The sequence below is a fragment of the Gambusia affinis genome, linkage group LG05 (genome assembly GCF_019740435.1).
Source record: "Gambusia affinis linkage group LG05, SWU_Gaff_1.0, whole genome shotgun sequence".
NCBI classification, from domain to species: domain Eukaryota; kingdom Metazoa; phylum Chordata; class Actinopteri; order Cyprinodontiformes; family Poeciliidae; genus Gambusia; species Gambusia affinis.
The window spans coordinates 24,100,963-24,125,271 of record NC_057872.1 but is presented as its reverse complement, the minus strand read 5'-3'; the positions used below and the strand labels follow the sequence as shown (position 1 = coordinate 24,125,271).

Below are 24,309 nucleotides of genomic sequence, written 5' to 3'. Positions count from 1 at the left end.
TATAAAGTAAACATGTATGCAAATCATTATTTCTACTATTTTAATTCCCTGAGAAACAGATTTTTGTATTATAATGTAAGCTAATTTTAACTGTCCTCACCCCTTTGTTTATTCCAGCTCTGCTAGCTAAACTGAGCAGGTTAAAGCTGCCTCTTTTGTCCATTTTCGCCCCCTCCTCCTCCCTTGGTGGAGATTTGGATTCCCGTGGGCTGGTGCTGATGTGAGCAGCTGTCTCTGCAGTGACACATACTGGAGATAAAGCCTCGGCCCTGCATTTGGACGGTTACACTCCTCTGAGCCTTTCACTCAATCTCTGTCTCTTTTTTTTTGGTGATCACATTTATTCTCCTACTGTCCTCTTTACTCCATCTCACACTGATTCTCTTAGCTTTCTATTTTCCTTCCCACAGTGTATTTTTCAAGCCATTAAATAAAGTAGCGATCCAGTCGATTCGGCTGCTGCTTTTGTTTTTTTGTTTTTTTCAGAATCAATGTTTTTGTTGTCTGTTTTTGCAGAACCAGGAGATGTGGGGACAAGTTTGTGTGAGTAACAGTGGAGGCTGAAAATGGTTTTCAGCACAAGTAATAATTATAAAATGATACAGAAACACAGGAATTGAAAGCTGACAAGCTGCCCTTTATTTTACCTACATGTATGACTTTGTAAAATGTGGCAGTATATTCTTTTGGCATCATAAAGACTCTCTATTTATGAAGTCCTTTTGCAGTAGATGTTATTGTGAGCTTCTGGAGAGTGAGATTATTTTCTGCGCTGAATATGGTGAGTGGCGTTTTAATAAGAGACGAGTTGGTAAACCTGTCCTCAGACAAAATTAGTTACTGGAGAAAAAAAAAATGTTTAAATGTTTTTTATATAAAATTATTGAGAAATAAAATAAAAATAAAACTATTTTTGAAACATTATGAACATCCCATCACTGTTTACACCCATTGTTAACACAAATAGGAAATCAGTCAATAAAATGACAGAAACTCGAAGGACTTAGACATCCAGCCATGAGCTTCAAAATGGGGAAGAATAGGGATTTAAGTGGCTTTGAGCATGACCTGGTTCATGGCACCAGCAGGTTAGTCTGAGTATTTCAGAAGCTACTGATCTGCTAGAGTGTCCATGTTAGAGGAAAAATCCAAGGAGTGGCAGCTGTGTGAGCATAAACACCTGGTTGATGTCAGAGGTCAGAGGAGAATGGACAGATTTTCTCAAGACGGCAGATAAGCAACAGCAGCTCATTACAACTAGAGTCTTTTATAACCCAGACTTTTCTACAAACAAGTAGGTGCTGCTACAGCAGCAGGAAGCCACTTTACACTAATGGTTACAACATGGTGAGGTAGTGGCTTAAAGGACGTTTCTTAAACCAATCAAGCACGACTAAATCTATAAAGAATTACAAAACTTTTGAATGCAAAAAAGGTGTTCAAATCTGTACTACCAAGCGTATATTTAAATAGTTTCTACAAAAAACTTCTGATGGTTGATCTATTTACTTATTTAAAATGAAAATCCTTACAGTCGCCATTTTTGTTACAATTTTCAGCCAACAGAAAAATAGAGTATGATAGTAGGATTTTTAATAGTGACAAATTTTGTCTCAAAGATTTTTGACAAACAGATTTGAAAAAATCTAAGCCCTTTTCTGAGATCCATCACTTATTTACAACAGAAGAACAATACAAACTCAAAATGGGTCCCAGAGAGTTAAATTGTAGATAGAGTTGTCCTTACTATGATTAATTTAGGAGGTTAATCATTGTATAGTTTTTACATAATCCTAGATAAAGTTAGTTATATTTCATTCTATTTTTCAATATGGATTATTCTAGTTGAAGTCCAACATCAGATTCTGAACTTGTGAAATATTCAGTAAACCTTTGATTTAAACTTTCTACTTTGCTAATTCTCCACATCTACAATTTTTTCATCTCATAAAATAAATATTTTGTCTTCCTTCAAACAGTACGTCTTTCCTCTCTATAGGACCTACCTCTAATTTACACAACACACAGAATAAGCACATAATTCTCCTCTGACTTTTTTATAATAAATAATCCCTGAATTTTCTCCCAAAGACTGAAAATGAAAGGATTTAAACTTGTCATAGGTCCTGAATAAAAAAATGTATCAGTTTTCATAAGTTTCTTCTTCTCCTGCTTCAAAAAGTTCTGCATTATAACTTACATTCACATTTTTGTTTAAAAGTTAAAACCTTCTTTGCATTTTTAAGGGCTCCCTGTACCCCTCTGCTCCTCGGGAAAAGCCGGAGTCTCCATAGCAACAAGTAACTGACTTTTCTGAAGTTGGCCCCCATATCACTGAAGGAGTTACTCTTATTACATTACAGCTGCGTTATTAGAACTTTTTGCATTGATAATCAAATGGGAAGCTCTGCAGAACTGAGAATTTTCAATCCAAAATAACTAAAGGGCAAACAAGATTAGTTTCAAACGAAAATGGCTGCTCTTGAAAATATGAGTGTATTTTCAAGAGCAAATCAGATGTTTGATTATAACCAAAGTTCAAAATTCTTGAATTGCCATATGTCAGAGTTTCTTTCTGAGCAGTAGCTGCTTTGCCCCCTTGAATATGTTTTCCAGAAATTTGCTAAATTAAGAACGGACATTCCCATAAAGAACGATGGTGCCTTCGATAATATTTGAGTACTTTCCAGACTCTGTTGACTGACAGTAAGCAGGGCATTTTGAAATGACTCGCACTGCTCAGCTATGGGAAAATTAATGACTAATCACAGAGTTTGACAAACCCAAATTAAGTTGTCATTTGCTGCCATGAATAATCTCACACCCAGAAGGATGTTTCTCACTCTACACAAGTGCTGTAGAAAAAAACAGAAAAAAACAAGGAATTACTTTCTGCAGAAGAACTGAAATAATTCCAGATTTCCGCTGCAAACACCAGCAGAGATGAAGGTTTTTATTTCAGCAGATACTCACTCCATCTACCTGGTAATACACATTTACTCAAAGAAATTAATTACTGTATTACTCTCACTGCTCTTAGGCTGAGCTTGTTTCGTTTTTCTATGTTAAATTATGTTTGAGTTACTGTTACTCTTTCAAGAGGATCAACAAAGTTTTATATTCCTTTATTTTATTTCAAATTCATTACCCCCTGAAGCCCTTTCCTGATCCTGCTTTCATTATTATTTCTTCAGAGGGAGAAGTAATAAATTCCTTCCACAATAAGCCTTTTCTATAGTCTTTTCATGCTTTCCTGCCTGATCCCCCTCAGTTGCAGCAGAACTGTTGGGGCACAGAGATTCATATTATTACGCCTTTCACTCTTGGTTGCTTGTAATATCAAGTATTGGTTTTTCAGTCATTACTGTCCTGTCTCTGAGGGAGAAAGAGTTGAAGTTCTGGAGTGTCTATGCAGTTTGAGACCAGCAGGTTTGTGGTTTCTTTCTCAGCAGTGAATAAGCTGCACAAACAGTTTGCTGGCAATCAAGAACGTGATTTCAGTCCAAGGAATCTGATTGCACTGAATTTAATTATGCTAAGGGGCATCAAAGTTAGGTAAAAGCACAGACTGTGGTTTGCAAAAGCTTTCTCACATTTTGTCAAATAAAACCCACAAAATTAATTGCTTCCTATTGGGATGCTATGTAACAGACCACCAACATGCACAATCCACTTCGGATACAACACAGATATCTGAGGTTTAGAATCAGCCGATAACAGTTCTGAATCGACTTAAAATGTGGACAGATATTGATGAGGGAAAAACATGACCTTGCTGCCCTTTAGCAGCACCAATGTTTTCCTTCCCAAATTAAAGTGCCACACACTTGATTCCTAAAAAACGTGCCAGAATGGAGCGATAGAGCGTGTTTGTAGGGACGTCAGCGACTCTGACACTGAAAGGGTCGACAGGACCACTGCCTGAGCTGCAAACAGATGTTCTGTTGCTGTGAAGTAACATCTGACCTCTGCTGGTTGTTCACAGGGATTAGGACAATCTTTGTATTCACGTGGTACTAATAAAGCAGTAATTATTCACATGTAACACAGCAGCTCTGAACACAGTCATTATTCTGGGGCTAATGTCAGGCACCAAGCATGCAGCATAACATTTTTAGACCATTTGTGATTTGATTCCCACCAAGTCCTCTCTGCATAATGACACCAATTAAGGTACATTAGTAATCTCAACATGCTGTCTTAAGTGACTGTAATGGCTTCATTATTTTGTTCTTGCAAAGGTCTTATTCCCAGGAGTGCAGCTAAGACGTCTGAGGCCTCAGAAACATATTTGCCTCGGGGGGCAGGCCCCGTTGTTTAGTGCAATATGTAGCCCTAATGAGGCTGCTCTGACTTCACTTTTCACCTTTTGCCTGTCTGACAACAGGATATGTATTGAATTAAGCAGGTGATATTTTTTATTGATCTTTAATTTTTTTTTATGAAATTAAACAAATTTCTAAATTCCCACCTGGAATGAAACAGATACTGGTTTGAACAATTTACATTTTAAAAATTGCACATCGGATGCTGAGCTATTGAAATCTACAGAAATGTTTATTTTTGTAACAGAAGCAGCTGATGATTTTAAATCTCTCAGAGAAGATGCTTCATGAAGCGTTTTTGTTGATACGTAGGATCTATATTTGTATGTGTAATGACTTATGTATGAGGATTTATCTGACTGAACAACAGAAAAAGAAAAAACATTCATAAAATGTGAGAAGCAACGATTTTTAGCAAAACAGATCAGTAACTCTGACTAGTAGGGCTGCAGTGGAGTGTAGATTAAAGAAAATTAATGTGTTCGATTCCCCAGTCAATTTCTAGACTGAAATACAATTGAAAATCTGTGGGAAGACTTAAACATTAATGTTTGCAGACACTCCCCATCTTTGAGAGTTTAAGTTTTTTATTTTTTCAATGAGAAGGCAGAAATTTTTATCTTTAATGTGTTATCTGGTTCAGGGAAACTCCAATGAGATTTAACTATAACTGCAGCCAAAGGTGGATTTTTATTAATATAGAGGGGCTGAATAAAAATTGCTGCTACACTTTATAGATTTATTTTGTCAAACAATTCATAATGTAGCCTATAATTATAATTTTGCTGCGCTTCACATGCGAGCACTTCCTTTCGGTTGGTTTATCTCAAGACGTCTCGACAAAATACTTTGAAAACTTTGGTTGTAATGTGACAAAATGAACAAAAGTACATCTGTGAAGGACTTCATCCCAGGAGGAGAATTCAGTTTAATTAATTCATCCCAGAAATTGACAAATTAAGTCATTTATCAAAGTCATTCAATTGTTCTTTAATCTCTATTTTCTCTTCCCTAAATTATTTCCTACAAATGTCTGAAAACTTTATAATAATAGAATAGTTTAGTTAATTAAATAAAATGAAAATCTGACTCCACATGCTCAACTGTAACACTTAAATTACACATATTTAAAACTAACTGCTGCATGATATTAATAACAGATGCAATTATAATTTCATTGCTGGATATTGTAAATATATATTTACAGCAAAGTAAACATTTTTCAGACAATTGACTTTCTTTTTTATCATAACATTTCGATGATCTTTACTACTTTGGACACCAAAATCTACCTCAGATGAGAAAGTGATGGAAGTGAAAATCCACCTGGTTGGCCAAATGTGTTATTGGGATACAGAGTGTGAATGCATGGAAATTATATATAACATTGCAAATATTGAATCTATGGAGGTTTTTACGTTTGCACACACTCATACTACAAAAATGCACAACAATTTAAAAATTGACCTACATGAGACAGATTGAGTGATTGGACTTTTCACAAATCATTTTGACACAATGCAGTGTCAAAACAAATTAAAACTTCAAAACTTTATGCAGAGATGGACGTTACAAAGACGAAGGAAAAACACACAAAACTGAAACATGTCAGGTAAATAGTATACTATTTCACTTTTAAATAGCAATTTATGACAGCAATATTTTGTAGTGTAGACTAATTTTATTTCTTTTATGAATGCTCACCAAGCATAACTTGCATTAAGGGAGCTTTTTCACATTTTAATGCTTTATTCAAACAACACAATAGAAAAAAAACCCACACAAGAAGTTGATTATTTTACTTATTCATAAAAAAAGCATCCACAGAAAAATACCCCTACTAGTCTATTCAAATGTCTATACTTCTTAGTCAATTTACTGCCCAGAATCTGATGCCTTTATAAATTTTTTTCATTACATATTAATTCCTGTCCTGGGGCAAAACTTATTTAATGGTCAGGAATTATTATCTTACCCGTCATTGATTCGGACAAGTATGGCCCGGTAGAGCTGGTGCTGCGGGCTGTTGGACTGCGGACCACAGGGATGGATAAATGGATGGACGGCTGCAAGGACAAAACCCTGCTGGTAAAGCTCCTGGAGCTGATCGGGCAGCTCTCGCACCGATGAGAGACGCAGTGTCGAGGTCCCACCTGGGAAAACCAGAACAAAACGAAAGAATTACGGAGGGTGACTTTAAAATGTCCTTTGCAGCAATATTTGGTGCACAAATGGAAAACCTTCATCATGTATGGGTCTCTGTTTGAATTTCTAAATCTATCAGTTGTGGTCGTAGTTAATATTTTATTTTTCCCAGTGAAAGGAAAACACAACATTTCTTCCAGGAACGTTACATTTTATGTTTAGTGCATTAATTTTAAGTCCTTGTTTGCCTTTATGGTTTGTTTTCACTGCAACACAAAATGCATACATAGTTGGATCCATTTGTTTTTCCCTCACACAACTTCTCATTTTTTTCTCTTCATGCTTTTGTGTTTTCAGAAACCTCTACATGTTTCTATTCTGCAGGTTTTTATAAGACATCAATTTATGTATATCAAATTTAGTATCACTGCAGATATTCCCAGCTTAAGTTATTAATATAATAAATTCTTTATTAAATAACAAGTATATTTGGAGATATTTTACAATCCAGTCATCTGTATTAATTCTGATCGGCAGCACCGACACTAAAAACACGAGGTAAACATTGAATTTTTATTTATTAACAACCCCAGAAACCAGGAAGGTGAGAATTAGGTCAGGGTTATGTTATGCTCACAGAATAATAATTGGAAACTGACTAAACCTGGTTGTAAGAAATAATCAGTTTTTCACTGGGAGTCAAGTTTTTTTATGCAATGGAAAAAAAGTTCAGGAGATAACAAAACCAGTTTAGCACTGCAATCAGTTCAATGGGGAAAAAAACAGATGTGTGCAGTTCTTCACACAATATACTCTTGATTTTCTGACTTACTTAATACAAAAAGTTGAAGGTGAAATTACTGAAAATTCAAAACTTAATTTTTTCTGTGGAAACCAATGTCAGACTGGTGGGGAAACTTAAACTTTCCATGTTTGAACTCCTTTTTTCCAGCAGGTGTCTCTTCTCTCTTTTTTTCTGATTTGAAGTTCCTGCTTGGAAAATCCAAAGTTCTGGGTAAAAGTAGAAAAAACTGTGAACCAGCTGGTAGCTTAACTCAAAAAGTGGATTTTCTCTATGATTTTTCTCTCTCTGTTCAATAGTACTCCACATAAAATACAATTCTTAAGTGATATTTGTTGTTTTCATTAGCAATTTGTTCCTAAAATGTTAGTAGGGAAAAAATGAGGATTTAGCTCCAACTAGATCCTCATTCTCTCTCCTTTTATGCATTCTTAGATTCTGATTTCTTCCTATGTTTATTAAAATGTTCAAACACTTGGGAAAGTTTATAATAAAACTTTATTGTTTAATTGGTATCTTAAGTCTATTTATCTATACGGCATCAACACAAAACAAATGTTTCCTAAAAGCACTTTACAAGACAAACATATCCAATAATTTATGTAATACAGTCCAAAATCATTTATGTGACCCCAATTTATTCCTATACAAGTTTTGCATTTCTCATACGATGAAAACCAATGGCGCCCAACTGCTGACGACGGCCTTATCAGTCAATGAACACCTTTTTTACGTCAAACCTCACACAGCTTCTGCTTTTTAATTTATTTATTTATTTTATTTGGATATATAGTAAGGTGTTACTGTGCATACTTATGTTTCAAAAATCGAAGGAAATGAAAACTGAGCTGATGCTCAGAAGAAGAAGCACATTGAAAAACAATCGCGGAGAAACCTCAAAGGAGGTCAAAACAAAGATGAAACATGGGGAGATGTTACTCTCCGTCCCAGAAGCATGATGGCTGGGATCCCACAGCTCGCTGTATGTGGTAACATTTACTGCAGGCCAAACAGCTGGGGCTCATGAGAGATGGCCAAGACAAAGAGCTGGATGTAGAGCGAGAGAGGACAGAGGAGGGGGCGGAGGGCAGCAAAAGAAAGTGTGGTTGTCTCTGCACGCTGTCACAAGACATGGAAAATACCGCAAAGGCTAATTAGAGTCAATGAGGCTATACAGACTGAGAAGTACCAACGCATGAGAAAAGTCAATGTGTTAAAGTTCAGTGGGAGGTCAGTGACTGCAAAAACATGGCTAAATCTGACTGATAATGCAACTGTGCAAGCTCTTGGAGACTTCTACAGTCAAATAAACCACATTGTTCAGTCCTACAATTCTCATAATGTCATATTTTTGTTATAAATATTCTCTCTAAATGTTTAACAGCCAAGCTGTAACAAAGCAGCCTCTGGCCTCTTGTTGGGAAAGTGTTTTCCAAGCATCTGTATAAACAAACATGAACATTTTATGTGAAAGGTCCATGCTCAGTCTGCATTTTTCTATTCCCACGGTGCAAGCCAAGCCATTCATGTTCCAAATTTAGATCAGTCAGCCATTCCTCATTTATTCTCCTAATAATATTAGATGTTAAAATCTTTGTTGTTTGTGTTTGAGTATTTTTTGACAAAACTCTTTGTTGCAAACTTCTTTAAAATTGTTCCACATATCAGCGAATATTTATGTTACTACTTGGTGATGTACAACATGCTGTCGTTACCCGGTAAACAGTTTTCCAGTTTAGAAGACATCAACTTTAAAGAAATAAAGTGCATTTCTTAAAAAATAACTACATTCAAGATAAAAAGTTGTACATTTGTCACAGAAAACATGGTGAATTCTGAACACAAAGCTCATGAGGCATGTTTTTGTTTTCACTTCTCTACAGATGGGAGTAATCGAGAACAACAAGGCAATAAAGCCCACAGGAAATCCAACGACATGATTTGCATAACCACTGCTGCCTGTCTGTAGTAATCAAGAGATGCTGGAGATGGGGTTCGTCCCGGACTGGTTCCTCATCTGTCCAATGGCCACAATACACCAGAAAAGCAGCTTTGCACACACACATACATGCACATGCCATCAAATGTGTCACTAACCTAACATGCATGATATTGAGCATGCTGAGATGAAATCAGACTACCTGGTGAAATCTCATGCATGAACAAGGGGAATGTGCAAATTCTCTGCATGGAGCTACAAACCACAGGTGCTTAAACCAAAGACAAGTCTAGTTTTATGTCATTGGGTTCTTCAGGTTGAATCAATCTAATCATAAAATGGCAGAAACTTTTGGAATGTGGGTGGTGACTGATGTTTTTTTATAATATGAAATGTAAAAACAAAATTTTATCAACTTCTCAATACCTCTGTAAAAGGCTAGAAACTTTGCTAATGGCAATCAAACAGAAGTTGGAGCCATTCATTAGATAGGGTATCTTTCAATGGCAAAACCATGTGATGCTGAGTCAGATGTTCCCTCCCTGAATGCACCAAATTGTCATCATCTCCCAGAACAGAAGTAACAGTGAGATAAAGAACTAGTTACCTGGCAAATCTGAAGTACACAAAGCAACGAGTTTGGACTGAACCATCCAAATAAGCAATCTGAAGCTCAACAGGACCTATTGAAATATTTTTGACTCCTTGGTCTTTGTCTGCCTCCATGCCAATGCACAGTGGAAGTGAACAATCAGAATTATCCAAATCACAAGGCTACAGTTTGATCGAAAGGTGTACTGGAAACATCAACCCCATAAGGCGTGCCATTAGATCCCAGGCAAGATTAAAGACAACTGTCTACTCTGGTATGATGATGCCATGCAAACCAGCAATTAGTAGTAAACATGCTGTATTTCAGTCCAGATTAATGCCGGAAAATTTAATGATTCATAAAGTTTTGGTTTGATCAAAACATGGACACAATCATCTTGAAGAAACAAAAGATCAGTGTGTGGGACAGGGGAGCCTGCTTGGAAAACACAAAGAAAGTTATGATGATTTTGTAATGAATGCTGAAGTCATTTTTGGTGAATTAGTCTTTAGTAAAACCTTCTCATTGCTGTGAAAAGACATACTTGCTTCATCATTCACATCACTTTCTTGTCTCAAGAACCTTGTGAGTTCAAAGGTTTTGGTAGTCATATTATCTTTAAAAAAAAATCTTAAACAATTTCCAAACCTTCTAACCCAGCTTGATCCAACAGCCTGGGTTAGATGGATTGTCCAGGGAGGGTCGGTGTCAAAGTGGCAGCTTGAATTAAATTATATTGTAAGTTATAAAGAACCCCAACATGTTGTAAATTGTAAATTGTTTTGGAAACAGGATAGTATTTTTTAATACTCGTTGGTCTTTTTGGAATATATCTTTCTCAGAAAACTTTTTAGACTCGTTTGTCACCATTTTATGCATAACTGGGTCATGAAAACATAAATAGGGTATTTCCATGCATAAAATGTTTAAATTAAACATGCTAAACAAATCTGAAAGCTAACGCGCTTAGTTTGGATGGTGTATTAATCTCCTATATGCAGCTTTTTGCATTACATAATAATTAGCATTTTTCCCAGCTCATCTCTTCCTGATTTCTCTTTTCTCTGGTAATCTAGTGATCACAGCTGTAGGTCTTTGGGAATGAGCTTGTTTTGACCCTTAATCTCCTCACATCTTACATGTCCCCCTTTGAGGCAGTCTCAACTAAAACTCATTTGTGTGACACTGCAGACTGTATCACAGTGATGTGTTACTGCCACAGCCACGCTGAAAAGATGAGGTTATCTGGAACAACTGTACTTGTGCCAATCAGGTGGCAGCTTTTCTGTGCAGTGGATACAGAGCTGATTCAGTCTGAACTCCTTCCCCACGGCTACAAATCCTGAGGTTTACAGTGAAACCACCAAAGTGAGAGCATGAAAGAGAAATCATATGCTGCTCCCTCAGGGCTGAGCGAATTCTTCGGCTAAAAATACTCCTCCAAATTTCTCAATCATGCTCTATCCTACTGCGCCACAATGCAGGAGCTTTAGAACTTAAAAAGCATGGAGGAATTAACACAAAAAAATAGGCCGCCACTGAAATGGGTGAAATGTGTTCGTCTTCTCCCCCCTTGATCATCCTCCTTCTTCTCACCCTGCTTCCCTCCACTGCTGCCTGCCTTCAGAAGTGGAATTAATCCCTCTGTGATCGGCGATTTTGCCTTTTCCTTTCCGTCTCCTTTCCTTTTGGTGTGACATGAACACCCCATCCACTTCCCCGAGGGATTCTCCTTAACATCTAAGGATTCCTGAGGTGGTAGATACTGTATGTGGAAAATGAAACTGATTTGCCGGCTCTCGGATGGTTAATAAGATAAGTAAATAAGGAATAGTTTCAATTAGGCAGTGGGAATGCACCCGCTGGCGACTTCTTGATTTAGTTTTAATCACTGCGTGAGCTCCTAATAATCTCTTCCAGAGGCCCTTAAATACACAAGCTCTACATTTATTTATCACACAAGTTTATTTATCATGCCGTCCCCAGAGCAAAGTGTCGCCTGCTGCTGAGTTTCTCTGAATCGAATGCTGTTGTAAGGATGTTTACTTTGCCCTAAAATCATGTTATCCAAGGAGAATCGCTTTGTTTGTGCAGATGAGAGTAAATTAGCTGCTCCATGGAAGAGTCAGCGCTGTTTTCAGCGGCATACATTCAGACCTACTGGAGGAGCCTCTGGTCGATCTGGGAGGCAGCCTGGTAAATCTTACATGGCAAACTGGCACCCAATTACTTCACTCCATCTTTTTTGTTTACCTTGAAAGAAAATTCATGTGCATATCAGCAGAGAAGAGCTCTAAACTCACAAGAACAAATCACTTCGAGCCAAATAATGGAAAAGAAAGGGAAAAGGAGGGCGGGGTAGAGAGGAGGTCTTCTGGCTGTCAACCAACAAATTGGTTTTCTGGAGACTTGTGTTCGTGCAAAGCCATCAAACAGACACAAGCATTAAACAGAGAGGAGGAGACAAAACAGAGGGGATGTCTGCGTGAATGAATAAAGAGAGAATGATTTCTGTGTCCAACAGGATGCATTTTCTCTCTGTGATATGCAGTTATCTTTTGATCTGAAACTGGAAGGGTGCTGGTAATTTTGCCCCCTCACTGTTTCACCTCTTTGTAGTTTTGGTCTGCCACAGGACAGTTTGTACCAACTGCGAGTCAATGCTTTCCCCTATAGGGCGATGTTTTGTCATCACATAGAACCAGCAATTTTAAAATTTGATGATTTGCTCACAATCTGTTGAAAGGAAATGCTTTTTGGGTGGCCAAATAATAAGTTGACAATGCAGCAAAACTGTATTTTTGACATTATAGATTTTAGGTAAAAATAACTTAATTCCATTCATTCATCCATCCAACCACCCATCCATAATGTCATTCTCTCTTACGTAAGCATTCAAGACCATTGAACAAACTGTTTTCTGCTGATGATTTATGGCGTTTTCACACCCGATAGTCCAGTAGATTCTGTTTGGGGAACAAAATTGCAACATTTGTTACATTTTTCAGCTGGTGCGGTTCTCTTTCTCACTGCATGGTGTCAAACAAACCAAACCCTTAAGAAAAAAGAAAAAAAAAAACTGTTCCCTGCTTCACCTGTGGTGGCGCAGCACCAAGAAGGAAACGACACACAAACCTCTGACTTGGAACATATTTGATTCAATTTCACAAGCTACATCCTCCCTTGCATGATCACTTAATAAAACTTGTAACAAGATGAAGTAGGGCAAAAGATTTCCGAAAAGCAACACATCATTCCTAAAAAAACTGCAAAAGCAGGTGAGAAACAAAGTTATATATCAGTCTGGAAAGGCTTACAAAGACATTTACGAAGCTTTAGAACTCCAGTGAACCACAATGAGAGCGATTGTCCACAAATGGAGAAAACATGGAACAGAGATGAACTTTCTCAGGAGTTGCCGACTTGCAATAAATACTGTTATTGTCATCTCATTCTGGGGGTCAAAAATGAACAAGATCTAAAGAAATTCAGGCCTTTATCGCCTCAGTTAAGGCACGTCCCACTTCATCTGGCACTAATGTAAAAGATAAATAAAACATCATTTGATCCCCCATGACTTGAAGTTATTGAAAGGAGCATAACTTTGCTTCTCTGTCAGAAAGTCCTGGTGGAAAATGTCCATCTATCAATTAGAGAGCAGCTAAGTTAGGAAACAGTAGTATGATTCCTCCAAGACTCAGCAAACTATCAGATCATATCGTTTTGTTTGTTTGTAGAGGTAATTCTGTTTGGATACTTTTTTAACCTTAATAAATAAAATCTAAATGTAAAACCACATGTTGTACTTTTGGTTATCTTCGCTTAACAATAAGTTGTTTGGTGAGATGAAACATGTAAGTATGACAGAAAAGCAAAAACAAAAAGGAAAACAAAAAAGGTAAATAATTTTTCCACAAAATTGTTTTGTTTTGAAAATTACAGCATTTGCAAAATATTTTTAAAACTGTGAAAATACTTAACCACACAGACAAACATAATAAGCAAATATTTAAGTGCAAGGGCACCAAATGGTTTGTGTACAGGTAGAAAATAAAAAGCTGAAATAGATAAAAGGGCAAAACATTGGTGCATATTGGGGTACAAATTAGCTTTATGATCCTGAGCTGTTTTATCCTGTAGCATTTTAAACACTAAACATGCACATTTGTACTTCACTGTTATTAATCAAAAACTAGACCAAAGATCAAAATCCTTGTTATTGGAAGACTTTTGTGATTTTTGAACATCAAGCTGAAGGTCAGATTCATTGTTATCCCTTTCCTAACTCTGCACAAGTGAAAACATCATAGAGAAAAAAAAAGGTGGATAATTAGATGCAAATTATAAAAAGAAAAGAAAAACGTTAGCAAACATTTTGTAGGCATCTGTGCATGTGGATTTTCTAATGAAGATGAAAATGGTTTAAATATGCAATAGAGGGGTTCAACTAAAGGACAGAATAAGAAAACAGCTGCTCAAATGACTTCTCTGATGCGCACCTTCCACTTTTGTCCAAACATTTACCTGACTTGTCACATAAGCAGATGGAGCAGGAACATTTTTATGAGTCTCTAGATAAACCCCACACTATATGTGGTTTCATTAATCAATTGAATTGCAAACTTGGGTTTATTTGTGTTTTTATCGTAGGCCTTTCTGAGAAAACAATCAGCATTTTGCAAAGCCAAAGCAGGTAACCAGAATTATTAATATTCTGAGCATCTATATTTACATTCAAATACCATCACCACAAAGTCAATATTGTGGAAGCGGTTACCAGTGCACTGAGATGAATTTAAATGATTTTATTTTACAGAGAGTTGTGTGTCCTAAAGCTCCAAGGAAAAAGAGGTGAGGCAAATCCCTCTGTTTCTGATTTCTATTTAAATTAGAAACGCATTTACATTGAAACAAAGAAAAGACAAGAGGAAGACAAGAAAAGAAAACCAAAAGACATCAATGATTATGAAAGCCAAGCAGTTACCCAAATACAGCAACAAGAATACTTGATTTGAAGGTGCAGAAAACTGACATCAGTCCTTAGTTGCCTTATTCAAAAGGTAAACAGGGAATGAAATGAAATGTCTGCCAGACATCAGCCATTTTTACATAAATCAAATAACCTCTGTCATTTCACGTTTGACTTGCTATGTGACTAAGATCCAGAAACGAGGACACAATTTGGGGTTCAAAGTGGATTATTGGTATAAAGGTTAAACTATTTCAGATGTTTGGAAATGATAAGCAAAAAAAAAACAATAAAACTGGAGGAAATAAATCAGAAAAACCTTCAGAAATGTTGAAGCACTACTGATAAAGTCTCTCTTACAAAGTACAATGCTTTGCACAGTCCAGTGATTTAAAACATTTGCACAATATTCCAGGTGTCTAAGATGAATAAAACTTGCTTGCTCGGGTTTCTAGCAGAATAAGCAAAACTTCAACATTGGGGGCCACAGTAGCGTACCATGCTCAGTCAACTTTCCCTAGGATTATTCTTGCTTTCCATGAATAATAAAAGAAGAAAAAAAAAAACAGAACTTTGAATTGAATCCCTGAATCTGACACTGGCTCACTTCCCTTCATAAACCCGTCTGCCATGTAAGCACCTCTGAGCTGCAGCCTGACGCATTTCCATCACTCATCCCATTTAAAAATAAATGAGTAAATATGAAATTAATAAGCTAAAAGATTGAAGCGCTGGAGCTCTGCAATCACACTGCACACACACATCGCGCCGCCTCCAGGAAAAAGGTTCAGACACATTTGCATGGTGGGAATGGTGGGGGGGAAGGGACAGCCCAGCATATATTATCTATCCACCCACTGCAACTGATTTTTGATCCTGCTGCCCCTTTCTGACACATCTATTTGGTTAGATTTATCAAGATTATTTGGTTAGAATCTCATCAAGATTAGGGAACTGTTTGTTTCTTATAATACTAACAACTCCATTAGCAGCTGATGCGTTCATGCTCTCACAAGGAACAGAGTGATTTATTTACTTTTCAATAATAAGAAGTTCAGGGCGAGAAAGAAAATTGTGCCGCTACAGGAGTTGGACACAAATTTATATCTGGTAGGAAAGCAGCATGACCTTTAGCACTGCAAATAGTTAACCACTTGAAAAGCTTTTAAACACTCTTAAATCATAACTGTTAATCGCATTAAATATGTAAAATGTGCCCTTTTGCCCTTACAGTTGGTTCATGTGAGTGTTCATCTTAAGACTTGAATTAATAAAGTCCGACACATTCAGACCCTTTAAATGAACATCCACAGTTTCCAGTTCATAAATCCAAAAACATCCAGTAAAAGAGGGCAAGGTTGCATTAATATAGGTGAAAAACCTAAATCAACATTTTTCACTGTAATGAGCGTTCTCACCTCGGCACAAAACGACTGACACCTATTAGCCCGTTAGCATCCTGCCCTTATTTTGTGTGTTGTGTGGAAGAGGTATTATATGCTGCATTATTTTGTACGATATCATTTTGTACAACATCAAATAGGTTTCTGGCTGTATTGTGTTTATATTTACATTTGTTTATCCTTGCTGGTGCCTTTCTCTATCATTCATAGACAGACAGACAGACAGACAAATAGACAGATATATATATAGATAACCAACAAAGGAAGACAACCAGAAGTCCTTCAGAGGAGCAGCTACTCTAGTCAGAAGTAACGGAGCCTTTTGACATAACAAAGACTGAATACTGTACCTACCCCCTGCTGATAATACTCATACTGTATATGTGAAAGATCATGCAGAAATTGAACCATTCTTGCAGGTTTAATTTGGTACTTAACAGTTTTTGACAGTGATTGTATTCACACTCCCAGGATATGGTATGCCACCTCATAGAGTAAAATTAAATAAAAATTAACCAAAACAAACCTGATACTAATCTTTGCTCCCTCACAAATCCTTAACAAAGGCTATTCAACATGAATATGCTATAATTGGCCCTTTGGAACTGAAGGCACCATCCTGCTATCTCTCTGTGAAGCAGTCATATCGTTATTCAGTGTCCAATTAAAACGGCCTTAGTCTCCCCAGGAGCTCTCCACTCTTGTGAGGACCACCTGCAGGAACCTCGCTCTGTCGCAGCAGCCCGTCTTGAGTCATTAGCCTTCATACAGGCTCAAAATGGAAATACCAGTGACTTGTCTGTAAGCCCCTTTTCTTTTTTCCCTCTGCCTTTCTTCAGCTCTGATTCCTCTCACCCGTCTGGACTTTATCCACATGGCTCCTCGGTACATTTAGCCTATTTTTCAGCCTCTGCTCTCAGCAGGAAATCTGTTCATCTCTGCAGCTTTCACTCCTGACTCGCTCAGCTTCTTCCCACCATAAAAATATAAAAATATATATATATAAGAAGCCGTAAAAAAAGCCTACAACCATTCCCCACTGAGTTGAGAAGAGCAAAATCTTTGAAGGGTCTCTTCAGCTCTTAACCTCTTTTTCTGCCTCCATAAGTGAGAGACAATCTTTCTGTATTTTTCTATCATCTCTTGTCTTTAGTGTCAAGATCGTGGTTCAAATAGGAGAAAGATATGAGAACTGTGATGGTGAAATGAAAAATCTGTGTGAGTTGAAACCAATGTTTACTGAGCCATTCTAAGTTTTTTAAGGCAGTAATTTAACAGTAATTTGAAAGAAAACTGAGTGAAGGAGGAGACAGGCAGCAAATGGCCAGAGACTGGGAATTCAACCCAGAACAAGCAGATCAAGGACTATAATCTCTGAATACGAGGCACATGCTCTACCAATTCCCATTGTAAGGTTTATTTCATGTATTTTCTGGTTTTAATGTCTATTATCTCCACTGAGTCAGCAGCTGAAGCTTTTACAGATGCATCACATTTCTAATAAGCCAGTGTGACAAATTTACTAGGCCGCAGATAACCCTCATTTCATCCCATCTCATCCTGCAAAAAAGTCTCCATGAATTTAGAAATAAATGCCATCCCTTTTAGATATTTCAGGTGCAATTCATTAAATCAAAGAACTTGAAGAATAACCAACATCTGCTTTTTTTTATGAAAAAGTGTAACAACTTCCTTTCAGCGATGGAACAAAACTGAAAAATATAACAGTAAGCTGAAAGATCAAAATATAAAAAGTGTGTATCAAATATTCAAAGTAAACAACTGATGCAATTAGCTGGATATTCATAAATAACCAACTTTTTTACCAATTGGTATAGTAAACTAAACTGCTTTATATCCAGGACTGAATAGCAATGTATGAAGCAAAACGTTTTATCTGCCTACATCATTGGAACAAACTGATTATATATTTCTAAATTAGGTCTGATTGTTTGTAAAGTGGTTTAAGCATTAGTTGTGTATTAAAACAATATGCATACACTAAACTGAACCTTTTCCAAGCATGTGGAGTGAAAAAAGCAAAGTCAAACGTGTGGTTTTGAGGTTTGTTGTTTGAGAAAAAAGAACAGGAAAAAGCTCTTGATGAAATTTGTGCCACACATTAGCGGGTGCAACCACTAAGAATCTGGTGAAACATTTTAAAGTCAGAAACTTTGTTGTTTCAGAGCATTTTAGCTCCTCTATATACAACAGCAAAGTAATAAACAGGCTAGATGGATTAACTCAGCGTTAACGTTTTAAATGTTCGCAACTTGCTGCTCGACCCATCCATCCATCCATCCATTTTCTTTACACCCTTCTTCCCTAATGGGGTCGGGAGGGTTGCTGGTGCCGATCTCCAGCTGCGTCCCGGGCGAGAGGCGGGGTTCACCCTGGACAGGTCGCCAGTCTGTCGCAGGGCAACACAAAGACGTACAAGACAAACAACCATGCACACACACACTCACACCTACGGAGAATTTAGAGAAACCAATTAACCTGACAGTCATGTTTTTGGACTGTGGGAGGAAGCCGGAGAACCCGGAGAGAACCCACGCATGCACAGGGAGAACATGCAAACTCCATGCAGAAAGACCCCGGGCCGGGAATCGAACCCAGGACCTTCTTGCTGCAAGGCAACAGCTTGCTGCTCGACCCATCCATCACAACTCTGTGCTGTAACAAGTACAAATTGATGCATGGTTGGTGCAAAATGACCAAAACCACACAACCTCCTTTGCTTTGATGGTTTAAATATATCAGTGGATGCCACCAAAATGTTAGATTTGTTCTTTGGGTTGTGGAAGTTGGTGTAGTGTGTCCGCTGAAGAACGCCGTACTTGGCAGTACAACGGTCAGCATTTGCTGTGAATTCTGACGGTAAGCAAAACTCACCGCCAGTTCCTCGCTGTAGCCAAATGTTAATTTTAATGTCCAAGTAGTTAGTTTTGTATCGTTTTGTCTTTTTCTTCTTTTTTTAATATAGCCTGTATCTGTAAACAAAAAGAATAACTGCGTTAACGAGACTTATGCAGATACGCAGTATTTGCTGTGACTTTTGAAGGGGAAGCCGCTGCGTTGTCGGGTGGTCTGAATAAACGGTCTGAACCACGATCTCAACCACCATGTGTGTCCGATTCCTGCCTCAAGTTTCCTTCAGACAGCCACCCTCAAGGGAAACACAACACAGAGTCTAAGGAACAGTGAGACTTCATCTCACACGGACAGGGCTACATTGACAATAATAAAATCTCAAAAGTAGAAACATTTAAACAGGTGAAAAGACCAGCATCACCTGATCGAGCTTTGACCAATAAGAAAATAAATGGCATTAAAGAAAAAGCTCCATGTTCCAGACATTTTAATGTTACCAAATGGAGTTGATTCAAAAAGTTAAGACATCTGAATCTCTTCTGAAAAGATTTAAAAATTTAAGGCTTACATAAATTGTAAAAACACAGCATCTCTAACATTCTGAAATTTAACTCACTTTGTAACTTAAGTGATAACTTATTGATAAACTTATCCTGTTGATTTCAGCCAAAGCTATTGACATTCTTGACAGAATTTCAATTTAATGTTATTTTGTTTCTCAAAAATGACATAAGCATTTATCAAAACATAACTCATAAAACAATCAGTTTAGAATTTAAAAAAATAAAAAAACAGAATCTTTAAAATGAATCCCTCAAACCTTAATGGTGCTGGCCGGCTCTTTAAAGTTCCTGCTGGCATTTTGAAAGTTATGTTTAGTGATGAGCAGCAAGTCTTTGAGGTTTCACTGATTCTCTATTGTATTAAAAATGGGGATCAGATTTGGTCACTCCAAACTATTTATGTTACTTCCAGTAAAAAGCAACGTGTTGGTCAAATTAAAGTATTTTAAATCAATTTACAAAGTAGCTAAAAACAGTTATAGTAAACTGGTTTTAAGTAAGTTGTTAAATCTATATTTTTGAAGTTAGACCTCATTAAATATATTTTATCCTAATGGAGCTGGTTGTGGATATTGCAACAGAAATTATTCAAATTTTCTAAAAGAAAAAACAGCAGCAAGGTTATCGCTACAAGCAGATTGTCTTCACAGGTTTGTTAGAAAACCTTAAAGTTGCCATGAATTACTGACATTTTCGCTTCCCGTTCTCAATATTCTTTTAATTGCAGCCTAATTCCTTAGATAGAAAAATATCATGCAGAAAGAAGACATAATGGATTCATACATTTAAATAATTGAAAATTTTAACATATTTAAAAGAAAAAAGAAAAAAGAGATTTATGACTTGTCATAATAGCGGATGCATTAATGCAAACTATAACAGCTAAAAGATTTATGTCATACAATTCTTTCAGATACTTGAGCGCAATCAGCTCATAACTGTAATTGGCTACATCACTATAGAAGCATTAGAAATGCAAAAACAGCTGACAGCTCTTATCCACTACTAGAGTGTGTGGCATGTAGAGATGCACAGAGTGAACAATTCAAACACAGCAATGCATTGATAAACAACATAATTAATTTAGATAATTTTTTAGTACTACTGGTAAAAAAAGTAAGATTTAAACCCACAGCTGATCCATACAACGAGAAAATAAAACAATACAAGAGAACATGTTAAAAAGAACCATAAACATAAGAATGAAGTCCAGTTACAGTTTCACATAAATTGATCCTTCTATTGCAATTCATCACTAAGACGTGTGACGATATACATGGATATTCATATTGTATGCACAGTGATTTCCTTTGAATTTCAATGCACTGAAACTCTTAAATAAGCTCATGGAAATTCCATTAAAGTTGTCCTGCAGCATAAATTTCCAGACGGAAATTAACAACAGAGAAAATCTCGCACAGACGAGAGAGAGAAGAAGAGTAACTGGGTCTTTAAATTACTTTTTAATTCTGTCAACTGACGTCATTACAGTTAATATCTATAATAGCGTTATCTAATTTTGCACAAAACTCTGAAATTAAAGCTGAATTGATCCAGGTTATTTACATATAATTAAAAGAAGGGAGAACATATTTGTGTTGCACCCCGTCGTTAGACTATACATTACGATGGAAAATAAAAAAAGACACCTCATCCCGAACAGCATCGACTCTTCGCCCTTTTCAACCCGCTCCGTGTGAAAAGCCGCCGATGCTCCCACTGTGAGAACTAATCTATGCTTCCTTGCCTCAGTCTTCGCCTCTCTCTCTCTCTCACTCTCTCTCTCTCTTACTCCATCTCTCTGAGGTCCAGAACGCCATCATTAGCAGCTGTAGCTCAGAGTGCAGCTCTGCAGAGCCCTGGGGCCAAAGCTTTGTGCTTTAATTACCAACCTAATGAGTCAGTGGGAAAGTCACTGGGCCTGCTGGTGCCTCCCTCTCTTCCTCCTCACCCACATGCACATCTACTGAACTCACCTCTTCCCCCTTTGACTTATACACTTAATCACTCATTCGCTCGTTGACACAGGCACATGTTTGTACACTCGCAGTGGCTCTACCGAATGCCTGCAGTTTTTCTCACTTCTCACACTGAAACTGATTTACACTTACATATTTTTGTTCCGTCCCTGCCTTGTTTCCTTTCACACTGCGTTTTCACATTTCTCCATATCTAACGCTGCTTCATCAGATTTTATATAAAGAAAAGTTTGCACTTTACTTCCTTAACCGAGCTAAAGTTGAAGCATGGAGAACTGGGCTGACGCAGGTGACGTTGATCAAATATCTCATTGGGCTGCAACAATCGTGATTATTCGCTACTATTTACATTTTTCCCAAAATCTTTATTGATTTAAAAAAGCAGGACATATGCACTGTAGATTATGCTCTCCTGTCATAATCATAACTGTCTGAATCTGATAGTTTCATACAGAAAACTCCCATTAGATTGAAAAACTCAGAACATGTGAAAGTCCAATGAAAGAACCAGAACTGTAAATTTACACAAGTCAGAAACTTCTTCTGGTGTAATTTCCAAGCAGATTCATAAGTTATTTACATATAAAATTATTTTGCTGTGGTCTGTACCCAGTTCTTGTTTTTAAAAAAGTATTGTTATATATTGTTTGTTGATGCCTTAAAATAGGAACTCAAAGAAAAAAACAAACAGAAAATGAAGGTAAAGAAAAAAGATGATTATATTGGTAATGACTGCAACATCTAGAGCAGATGATCAAAGTGAAGACTGTTTACTGTCTTTACTATTGTGCCAAACAAATGGGAAAAATTGACTGCTTTCTGTCACCCAGACATCTCCATTTGGATGAAGAAAAAGCTGTTTGAGTTTTGCCTGAGGGAACAAAACTGCAAAGAAAAAAAAGTGCTTTCAGATTCACCCAGACAGCCCAGACTGGAATTCATTCATTTCTGAGAAAAAGACTAAAGCAGTTATTGACAAGATGAAAAAAAATTCCTCACAGTTATGTTTAACCTTCATTTCCTAACCTCATACCTTAATTTAAGTTTTCTTTTTTTAACTGAAGATTTCAACCCATAAACCAAATGCCGAACATTTTAGATGGAAATAAAAACCTACAGAGCAGAATTTCCTGCTCAGTCGCAGACTGTAGACAAACACTGTCTGTGCCTTCACACCTTCTGCGCTCTGCCGCCTCTCATTCTCGCAGAAACACTGATGGGATCACACCTGTATGGCGAGGAGAACAGTCTGCTCCAGGACATGATGACACTTGCTTAGCTTGTAAGGTGGGCTTGAAGGGTTTGACTGTTGCAGCGCCGCATCAAACCTTAAAATTTACACTAAAAGAACAAGGGGGAAATGACTCACTCCTACATTTTACATATGAGCTCTAAGTAGCATAATGTAGACTCTCCATCTTAAAGTAAAAATAGACTAACAGGTGTCTATTCATGACTTTAATAACCCATACTCTGATAACTTGCATTTTGCCAGACAAAAATCCAACTCCCTTCATATGAATTTTTGTGAGAAGAGACTTCAGCGGTATTTACTTTGTGACTTACATGTACTTCCATTAAATTAAGAAAACGTTTTGACTACAAAACATTTTTCATGTTTTTCCATTCATCCATTACCACCTAAGATCTCATCTAAGATGTTCAGGTCAAAGAAAAAAAACAATGATCCAGAGACATATTTATGTCCCATCCTGAGGAGACCAAAAGTCTTCCCATGACAGATTGAATAATTTCAGCAGTTTCTGAAAATCTGCAACACGTTTCTTCATAAGAAAAAAAGAGTCTGCAGCACCACAGGGTTTCTTAAATTGATGCCCTAGCCACCCAAATAATTTTACATGTAGGAGCTCTTCATAGTCAGACCTTGACAAGGTAATATAGTAAAGCTGTGATCCAGGCCTGTAAGGAGGATAAAACCAGGCAGCTGATCTCCCAACCTTGTCTTCTGAGACTTGGTTCAGCTCAGAGTAGCCAGAGGATGTAACCGCGATGTTGAGCCCTCTGCCACTTGTGAACAGACGTCTGCGACGGTCTTACATGCTCTGGGTGGTGAGGATGAGATTCTAGACATGTCGATTATTTGCATGGCAAACTGATTCTCTGGAAAGTCATAGATTTCAAAGGTAAAACAGAAATCACAGACAAATGCAACAATTTAGACTAGGGTTGTATTCACAGCCGCCCAGCTTAGTCCACTTTAATCAAGCTGCGGTTTGTCTAGAACGTCTGGTTTGTTTGGGAAGGTGAAAATGTGTAATCAAAATCTGGTCCGCCTAAAAGCCTGGCTCTCGGTTTGATTAAAGTTAACTCTGGTGCAGTTCGAATTCATATGTGGATGCAACCAGATCGAAGGCCACTCCAAATGCAGGAAGCAGACTTGGTGCAGGGCATTCTGGGTAAATACAACCAAAACAAATGTGAGAGTCTAGTGCTAGCGGGAGAACACTTGTCATCTTTTATGAAAAACAGAAGAGAATTCCTACAACTTCAAAAATCTGATGCCATTTCATTTTTGTTTACTTTTTGTGATAAAGGAAGTTGTGGTCATGTTTTCTTCGGAGGTTGTAGTGTTGCTCCCTTTTGTGGTTTTTGATGCAGCACCCACACAAGTGAGGAGGTGTAAATAGATTTTTCAAAGGGTTTGGATCATTAGACACATTTCAGTGTGAAAATGTAACAAATGTTGCAATTTTGGTC

The 24,309-nt window shown here is 37.2% G+C and overlaps 1 protein-coding gene across 4 annotated transcripts in view; it reads right to left on the bottom strand.

The window, feature by feature from the left end:
- LOC122830627 (raftlin-like) overlaps positions 1-24,309 on the bottom strand; it is a 192,332-nt gene that overhangs the window by 71,060 nt on the left and 96,963 nt on the right. For all 4 annotated transcript variants that reach the window (XM_044116136.1, XM_044116137.1, XM_044116134.1 and 1 more), the window contains exon 3: positions 6,301-6,478. In XM_044116136.1, coding sequence (XP_043972071.1) covers positions 6,301-6,478 — 178 coding nt within the window. The remainder of the gene's footprint in view (positions 1-6,300; positions 6,479-24,309) is intronic.